Raw genomic sequence first — 8,995 nt, 5'->3', positions numbered from 1 at the left:
GACAAATTTGGCTTGTACATGTCAAGTACAAGGCATGCTAGGATTTCTATAACTACATTTTTCAGGGTGTTTGTACCAATTGTTCAGGTGCAAACACAGTTTTTAGTTGATGAAATCAAAATTTTTTGCAAATATTTTACGGATCTTCAACGTAACATTTTAACATGGACTGAAAAACTGGGGTTTTAGGCTTACGGCATCAGATTCTCCTTGGTTTAATATTACAAATACAGTATGCACCCATCTCCCCTTTGATCCCTTTGTTGACATGGCAATGGCAAACATAGCCAATATAATGCTAACTTTATTTATTATTATTATTATTATTATTATTATTTTTAACCCTTATAGTGTTTTTTATTTGTTTGCACATAGATGTGCTATTACTCCCCAACTATAGTAACAAAGAGATGCCTGGGAATTTGTCATGGTGCAAACTACAACATATAGCAACACTAACACCACAGATCTACTGTCACACAAACCAGCTTTTCACAGGCACATCAGATATGGATGTGCTCACTTACAAGGAGATATTTTAAATGAACACATTTATGTTAATCTTCCCATCCCTCATTTAAAAGACACGAACAGCTTTATCTGAACTATAACTTTAATAAAAAAGTTCTAGTGGGTACTAGCTCAGCATCTGAATCAAATGAAAAACAGACATTTAAAAATAGTAATTTTTTATTTACAGATATTTTATAGTCTTAAATACTGAGGGATAATTTATGTAAATAACATACTTTTGCAACGCTACATTAAACATTTGAAATTGGGATGACAATAAAACCCAAAGTGCTTTCCACACATTGCATCAAATATAAAAAAATGTTGACATATTTGCAGATACCCAAGAAAAAAGTCATAGCAGAGTCTGTACAATATTAAGTACAGATCACATCTCCAGCGGCTCGTGAGAATATGTGCAACACTCAAGTTCATACTCTCCAGCATGATGGTTCATACATTGGATAATCAATAACATTCCACAACCTGAGAAGCTGTGAACAATCACAAGTGTATAAAATATACATTATTGCATTATGTTTTGCTTATGAACACAAATGTATCTAAAAAATGTTAAAGATGTGTCGCGTTAACATCTTCATCTTTACACATGGCTGGGTTATCGTACATCTCCAGGCTCTTCCTGTTGCTCCTCGAGATCTTTCCATCCTCTTCATCTTTTCTGCAGCAGTTGCTGCATCTACAGCAGCAGCAACAGTGTTTGCCGCAGAAGCCCAGGGCCCGGGTCAACGCGGCATCCCATGGTGCCATGGAGTGCAGGGGCCGGGGCAAAAAGTCCCAGTTGCGTAGAGCTTTGGGGAGGTAACGGGGGCATCGAGACTGCATCACATTGACAATGATCACAAATATAAGCAAGACAATAATGGGTACACCCACGCCAACCAGGACCTGCCAGCCAGCCATTGACAGGCCGAATACACTCAGAGGGAAAACCAAGAAGCACAGGATGAGGTAGAGAGCAGCAAACCAGCGGTACTTGGCTGTTCGGTTCCCCAGCCCTCTGGCCAATCTGATTGGTACTCGCGTGATTGGGATCGGATACCACAGCAAGATGCCCATGATGTTAAAGAAGAAGTGGCAAAGTGCAATCTAAAGAAAAAACATAAAAAAAGGTCACATTCACATGAATATGAATAAAATAACTAAACATACAGTGTAAAGCATTTTGTGAGAGCTCCCTGAGCCTGGATATTTGGATTTGCTGGTGTATTACATTCACCATTGTTGTGTTACAATCAAATCAGCAGTTAACATCATATTTCATCTGTTATGCAGGTATTTAAATGCATAAGCAACAGGGTTACTGTCTGTCAACCATTTGATTTTGATTGTGTTCCTAGCATAAATGTACTCTTAAAAGTTTAATATGATGCCTCCTCTGATGACTGAATATCTGTACATAATCTAATGGTTCCCCCCTGAGCCGCTGTCTTACCGTGGAGGAGTTTGGGCGTCCTGACCATCCTAGGAGCTATGTTGTAGGGTCTACATGCCCCTGTATTATCTATTGGGGAGGCACCAGACAAAGTGCAGCTCAATAGACCGCTATGATGAGTAAAAACGGTCGATCCAGGTTTCCCTTGCCCAGACACTGGGGCCACTCTGGGGAGCCAGGCTTGGAAGTAGGGCATGGAGGTGAGTGCTCAGTGACTGGGCCTTTGCCCATGGGGCCCGATTGAGCTCAGCTTGAAAGGGGGACATGGGCCCCCCCTTCTGTGGGCTCACCACCTGCAGGAGGGTCCATAGGGGTCAGGGGCCATAGGGGCCAAAGGTGGGACCCTGGCGATCTGATCCTTGGCTGCACAAGCTAGCTCTAAGGACATAGAACATCACCTCCCTGGCGGGGAAGGAGGGACTCCATCGTTCTGCTGGGGGACTTCAATACTCACATGGGCAATGACATTGAGACCTGAAGGGGCGTGACTGGGAGGAACAGACCCCCTGATCTGAATCCGACTGGTGTTTTGTATTGGACTTATACGCTTGTCATGGATTGTCCATAACAAACACCATGTTTGGGCATAAGAGTGTCTACATGTGCACTTGGCACCAGGACACTCTAGTCTAGATGTAGTGTTATCATCACTCTTGCAGCTGCATGTCTTGGACACTCGGGTGAGGAGAGGGGCAGAGCTTTAAACTGATCACCACATGGTGGTGAGTTGGTTTAGAAGACAGGAGAGGATGCCAGTCAGGCTTGGCAGACCCAAACATGTTGTGAGGGTCTGCTGGGAACGTCTGGCGGAGTCCCTTGTCAGAATGAGTTTCAACTCCCATCTCCGGCAGAGCTTCAACCATGTCCTAGGTGAGGCAGGGGACATAGAGTCTGAGTGGGCTGTGTTCCATGCCTGTATTGTTGAGGCAGCCAGCTGGAGCTGTGGGCGTAAGGTCATCGGTGCCTGTCGTGGCAGAAATCCCAGATCTTGTTGGTGGACACCAGCAGTGAGGGATGCCGTCATGCTAAAGAAGGAGTCCTATTGTGCCTTTTTGGCCTGTTGCACTCTGAAGGCCGCTGATGGGTATCGGCAGGATAAGAGGAACTCCTGTCTCTGGGGCTGAGGTTGCTGAGGTGGTTAAAAAGCTCCTCAGTGGCAGGGCCCCAGGGATGGATGAGGTCTGTCTGGAGTTCCTTAAGGCTCTGGATACTGTAGGGCTGTCCTGGTTGACACGCCTCTGCAGCATCGCTCCCCTCTCCCTTCCCCTGGACTGGAATCTTGTGATTCTCCACTCCTCCTGTGATTTCATGATCTTGTGGATCCTGCTAGGTGGACTGCATCGGGATCTCCCAGACGAACTGGTGATTGTGGCTGCGGAGAGGGAAGTCTGGGCTTTCATGCTTAGGTTGCTGCCCCCATGACCTGACCCCAGATAAGTGGAAGAAAATGGATGGGTGGATGGAATCTAATGGAAATCCCTAAAACCCCCAAAATTAGCTGAGATACACAACTAGTACAACACTAAAAATTTAACAATAATATGTATGTATGTATGTATGTGTTTAATATGTATGACCACATGTCCAAAGGACAGAAGCATTGCAAGGAAGTCACACAAATGTAACTGTGTTATTTTTTAATGGCTGATGTAAACTGAAAAGTCTGATAACATCGGGTCAAAATGGGTTCAAACCTGTGGTATCACACCACCATCCAGCAAGATGTACAGCATGTTACGTTTTTAGAGCAATTATACCATTTTTGAGCATGCCTGATAGCTTCATACGATGCATAACACAATTAGACGTAGGCATTGTTGTAATTTTACTATTTTGAGCCTTCTTTGTGAAGCTGTTTTGTTAACAGACCCTAGGAAGAATAGCTGCAGCCACGCTGTAGCTATTTGGGGTCCTAAATAATAAACTAATCTAAACTAAACCAACTATATATTTCCCATTCTGGTTTGAGACTGCTGAAAGATAGTCAACCTCATGGAAGCATGGAATTAAATCATCTTATTTCCCGTATGAGAGTGTATCTTATAATATTTCTACATTTTGCAGCATTTTTTTCTTGCTTTGAATTTAGAGACGAGATAAAGCTAAACATAACTGTTCAACAAAAACTGAACTTCTATAGCCCTGACAGAGGTTGTTTTTTTTTTCCTTTCCCACACATCTGTTCCACATACATATTTATTGTGTGATAGAATTTAAGGTCTAATATAACTGACTACATTGCAAGTCACATTTGAATTTCTTTTTTTTTCTTCTGTCCAGTCTTTCATTCTCACTTCCAACCTAAAAAACATTTTAAATGAGCTGAACTTTGAACTAGTTAAAATTGAATTGGTGAACTATGAACATAAACTATCCTTTTTAACTTGTGAGAACTGAACTTTGAACTAGTTCATGAGAAGCATGAACTTGCACAACATGTCTGATTGTAAACAGGCTTATTAAAAGACATTTAAAAAACATCGTACCTGCAGAGAGTTTGATAAGGTTTCTCCAGGACTGGCCATAGCAGCAAGTATGGATGTGGTTGTTGTACCGATGTTTGACCCCAGTGTCAGAGGATAAGCTCTCTCAAGACTAATGACACCAATTCCTGTTGAAAGAAGAACAAGATTTAAGTCCTGGTGTGAATTAAAATATTAACAGAGTGTAATCATTGTGTTAATGGTGACTTACCAACAAGAGGTGTAATAGCTGAGGTGAAGACGGAACTACTCTGAACAATAAAGGTCATTCCTGCTCCCACCAAAATAGCAATATAGCCGGTCACCCAGCTGAAGGGGAACGGGAAGTCTGTAGTAAAACAGAAAAACAAGGTTACATGATGAAGTAAGCACTTTATGATGACTTAGTCAAAGCAAAGAGGATTTCTGTTAAAAACAGGACTTGTGCCTGAGCTTTGTGCATCACACAGCAGGACTGCTGGACCTGGAGGTGGGCTAGAAGCAACAGGGGGGGCTGTACCTGTGCTGCTCATCAAGCATCACCACCAAAACAGGTGTGCTGACTATCAAACAGGCCGGTCAGAGCATATTTCTTTCATTTCTGTACCTGTGTTGATGACCTTCTTGATGACCACAGCCACCTGTCCTTTCAGCATGGAGTTGAGGAGCTTGACAATGAGGATGAGGCAGGTGCAGAGGACGAGCAGAGACAGAGCCAGGAGAATGAGGCCGACGGCGAGGTCTGGCAAGTTAACATTGGCAAAGATGTGTTTGCCTGCAAAGGACAGTTGAAGAGGTGAAGCGTCAACTCTGGACTTAAATTATGTAACAACTATGAACAGTAAGAATTAGGTTTTGTAGGAGAAATGTGTATTTACTGTATATGTGAAGCAAACTGTGGCTGGCATGTAAGGGATTATAACTTTCTGATGGTATTTGATCGTGCTGAGGCAGAAAAGTGAAGAAGCAATCTATTTTATGGTCATGTGGCACTAAGATGCCTGAAAAAACCATGAAAGGAACTATTGAACAGGTAGACTGAAGAAGGGAGGGTATAAACTTAGCATCTCAAAGGTAGGCTTTGTCCTGACATCAGAGGGTCTGCATGAAGGAGGTGGCTGTAACTGAACAGCTCTCATATTTCAACTGAGCTTTAATGCAACAGGTAACTGCTGTGTGCGTGTCCCTTTTCTCTCCAAATGGAGGCACGCTTACATTTCTCTAGGTTTTCGGTCACAGTTGAGTTAATCTGGGTAATGGTCTGGTTTCCCTCCTCCCAGCAGACAGCACCTGCAGGGCATTCGGTCACAGTAGTATTCACGATACTCTGAGAGAGACGACAAAAACAAGAATCAGCCCCAGAAAATAATGCAACTGCAGATGATAATCATTCTAAGACTTGTCTTTTTATAAAGCATGATCTAACAACGGAGTCACTGTGGTCACAATATGAGGAAAATATCAGACTGTTACCGTGTTGGTTAGTGTTTTGCACCATCTCTTCACCAGACTCTTGTTTCTTGCTGCTGGATCACCAGTCGCAACGCCAGTAATGACGGATTTGTCCAGCTTAGAGAAATGGTTTATTTAAAACAAATTTTTTTGCTTTAACATTAATTCTGCATCATCTTGTTGGTGTCATTATCACCTCAATAATGGAGTCTGTAAGAGGGTCTGTGATGACGTTGAGCAGATCGGGAGCGTTGTCTCCGCTCTGGATGTTGAAAGATTCGATCAGAAGGTGGGTGAGTTTGTACAGAACTCCAGTGGCTACTTCCAAGGGCAGAAGAATCAGCACAGACAGCCAGTTGAAGAAATCATGCACTGTAGCTCCTGCAAAAGCCCTAAAAAGTGCAGGAACCTGCTTGTGAACACATGGCATCAGCCTTTCTGATTCTTTTTTTTAATCATAACTTGCTTTGGGTTACCTGCGAAACTCATTTCGGTCTCCTGCTTGCATCATAGCTACGATAGTATTGGTGACTGATGTTCCGATGTTGGCTCCCATGATGATCGGCACTGCAGACTTGACCTCCAGCACTGAAAAACAAACATAGCTTTAAGGCATTGTGTCATATCCTGAAGATGCAGCGACCAACTGAAAGGCAGTGATGATTCCAGCTTCTCAAATGTGCAGATTTGCTGCATTATGTGTGTATTTACTATCTAAAGTCAGTAAAGTCATGTGTCTACTTACAGCCAGAGGACACCATGCTGACAACAATAGAGGAGGAGGTGCTGGAGCTCTGAACCAGCACTGTGACTAACACTCCAATCACAAGACCAGCCACAGGGTTGGACAACACAGCATTGTCCTGGAAGATGTCACCGGCGGCTTTACCTGAAAACATCTTCAGGTTAATAACACAGCACTCCGGATGCATTACACGAGCTCTTCACTGGTCGTGGTACAGAACAAATGAAATAGATGAGATGGGTATGACTAACAGCACTGACTGTAAATTCTGATTTTCTTTCTTTCTTTTTTCTTTTTTCTTTTTTCTTTTTTTTTACCTCCAACTAGTTGGAAAGCAGAGCTGAGAATATCCAATGAGCAGATAAACATGTACAGAAGTCCAAGAAGCAGAACCAGCTTCAATATAGCAGTCAGCACTCTCATAATCTTTCCTTTTGTATCCAACTCTGTAGGAAAAACAAAAAACACCAAACACTCTGTCAACGTTTGTGAGGGTGTCAGCCCTGAGCAGGACTAGTTATTAAGACCTGCCTCACCTGACCATTTGATCCCCGTGTATTTGAGGTCTGGGAGATCCCAGGGATCTTCTTCAGGGGGCTCCTCACACACCAGATCTAAGGTGGAACAAGCTGGTGGCATGGTTTCTTCTTTATCCCGAGCTTTGTTACCTAAGGCAGGAGGGAATGTTTGAGGAAAATAAGTTGAATATGTTGCTCAAGAAGGTTTACAATGAACCAGGAAAAGGACGTACTCATAGAGGAGGAGGAATCTGTCCCTTCTTGTGGTCTTGGAGCCATGGCTGTTAAAAAAGTTACAAAAGCGTAGTTATAAACACAAATGTTGTAGTTATTAAGCTTTCATCACTTGAACGTGTATTTAGGCTATTGTTAAAAGGCGATAAATTACGCTATTCAATATACTGAAGCTGTGTAAAAAAAAAAAAAAAAAATCACGTGTTTTTCTATAAGAAAACAGTGACAAGTAAAGTACGCACCTGCAGCTAAGAGCGCGTGTGTGTATCCGGAGCTGAGAGCAGGAGTCTTCACCTGGTCTACCTGACGCTCACATCCTCGCTGAGCTCCGCTTTTATAGCACCGCTCCGAGCGAGCCGAGCGAGCGCCCGCCGCATGCGGTGCAAAGGTTGCACACCTACATGGTCAAAGCTTCAGCACCTGTGCGGCGCATCTGCTCGCGGTACCCGCTGACATTCTTATCAAGGTGATAAGAAATCATTCGTTGAGTTATTTATATAAAACTGAAAAAAAAAAAAAAAAAAAACCCAAAACAAACCAAAAAAAAACCAAAACAAAAAAAAAAAAACAAAAAAAACAAACAAACAAAAAAAAAAAAACAGCTATGATTGAGGAAAGACGGAAAGTTTCTCACATCTTCAGTTTTCCTTCATCTAATTTTAACTGACTTGTATTTATTTTTTATTTTATTTTATTTTTTTTACAACATAAGCTTTCAAATTTCTTGGGTTGAAGCTCATAAGTAAACCATTAAATAGTCATAAAAATGTTAAGTGGGTTTAACAATCAGGATTTATTCTGAACTATAGGTGGAACTACTGTAAAATCAGGCCAACCGCCCCCTTGTGGTTGTAAATGAAACAACACCATCCATTTATTGTACTTGTTTGGTTCAAAAAGTTTACATTTAATATAATTTTGTGCCGTAACAAACAAATCTTTAATTACTTATGTTTAATTTTTCATGTTTTAGTGAACAGATGTGAGAAATAAACAATATTTTTCCAGTTTCTCTCATCATTTGGGCTCTAACGATCTCTGTCTTGCTGTCTATCTCCAAAAGTGTTGCATAAAAGCTTCAGTGACCCAAACTGTAAAAATCTCACTTTAAGATAAATATTAAAATGTATATAGTTCTTATTGCATGCATTATTTTCACCCAGAGTCGTGTGTGCATTGGTGCACACACACTTTTACTCACACACTCTCAGGTCCACAGCTCTATCATGCATGTTTATTGGCAGCTGAAATAGTCTGTGTTCAAAGTCAGGGATACACAAGTGATAGGGCTGTAACTACACATGATTTTATATCTGAAATGAATGGTGTGAATATAAGTTAATGATCAATCAATATAATAGTTTGAGACTCCCAATCTGCAATAAAACCTTCAAGGCAGATTTGATAGTGTACTGATATAAAAAGGGTTCAGTGAGTTTATGGTAATTTTTTTTTTTAGAGATTTATTGCAGAATGTATTTAAGTTAAATAAAATAAGATAGTTTATTTAGATTTCTAAAGGTAAATGATGATAATGATGATGATGATGACAAACATATAGTAGGTTTTAAATCCTCACATGGATTTTTTCATTTTTTTAATGAAACACTTTCTG

General features: G+C 41.4%; 1 protein-coding gene across 1 annotated transcript; it reads right to left on the bottom strand.

Moving 5' to 3' along the window:
- Positions 1 to 718: 718 nt before the first annotated feature.
- On the bottom strand, positions 719 to 7,446 carry LOC121653682 (sodium-dependent phosphate transport protein 2B-like). Its single transcript, XM_042007323.1, has 12 exons — positions 7,380 to 7,446; positions 7,165 to 7,296; positions 6,946 to 7,074; positions 6,629 to 6,772; positions 6,360 to 6,471; positions 6,080 to 6,275; positions 5,905 to 6,000; positions 5,647 to 5,758; positions 5,039 to 5,206; positions 4,664 to 4,780; positions 4,456 to 4,580; positions 719 to 1,623 (listed from the first exon to the last, which is right to left on the bottom strand). The coding sequence occupies exons 1-12, from the start codon at positions 7,423 to 7,425 to the stop codon at positions 1,087 to 1,089; spliced, it is 1,914 nt and encodes a 637-aa protein (XP_041863257.1). The 5' UTR covers positions 7,426 to 7,446; the 3' UTR covers positions 719 to 1,086.
- Positions 7,447 to 8,995: the final 1,549 nt, after the last annotated feature.

This window comes from Melanotaenia boesemani, chromosome 14 (assembly GCF_017639745.1).
Source record: "Melanotaenia boesemani isolate fMelBoe1 chromosome 14, fMelBoe1.pri, whole genome shotgun sequence".
NCBI classification, from domain to species: Eukaryota; Metazoa; Chordata; class Actinopteri; order Atheriniformes; family Melanotaeniidae; genus Melanotaenia; species Melanotaenia boesemani.
Note: the sequence above shows the minus strand (reverse complement) of the source record. Positions and strands in the feature narration are given on the sequence as shown.

What these genes read in the sequence shown, in the direction of transcription:
- LOC121653682 (XM_042007323.1), bottom strand. Translation starts at nt 7,425, where the DNA reads ATGGCTCCAAGACCACAAGAAGGGACAGATTCCTCCTCCTCTATGA. An exon ending in AGATTCCTCCTCCTCTATGA is followed by an intron (nt 7,297 to 7,379) that starts GTACGTCCTTTT and finishes CTCCTGCCTTAG; the next exon opens with GTAACAAAGCTCGGGATAAA. An exon ending in CCTTATCAAACTCTCTGCAG is followed by an intron (nt 1,624 to 4,455) that starts GTACGATGTTTT and finishes TTTTTTCTTTAG; the next exon opens with ATTGCACTTTGCCACTTCTT.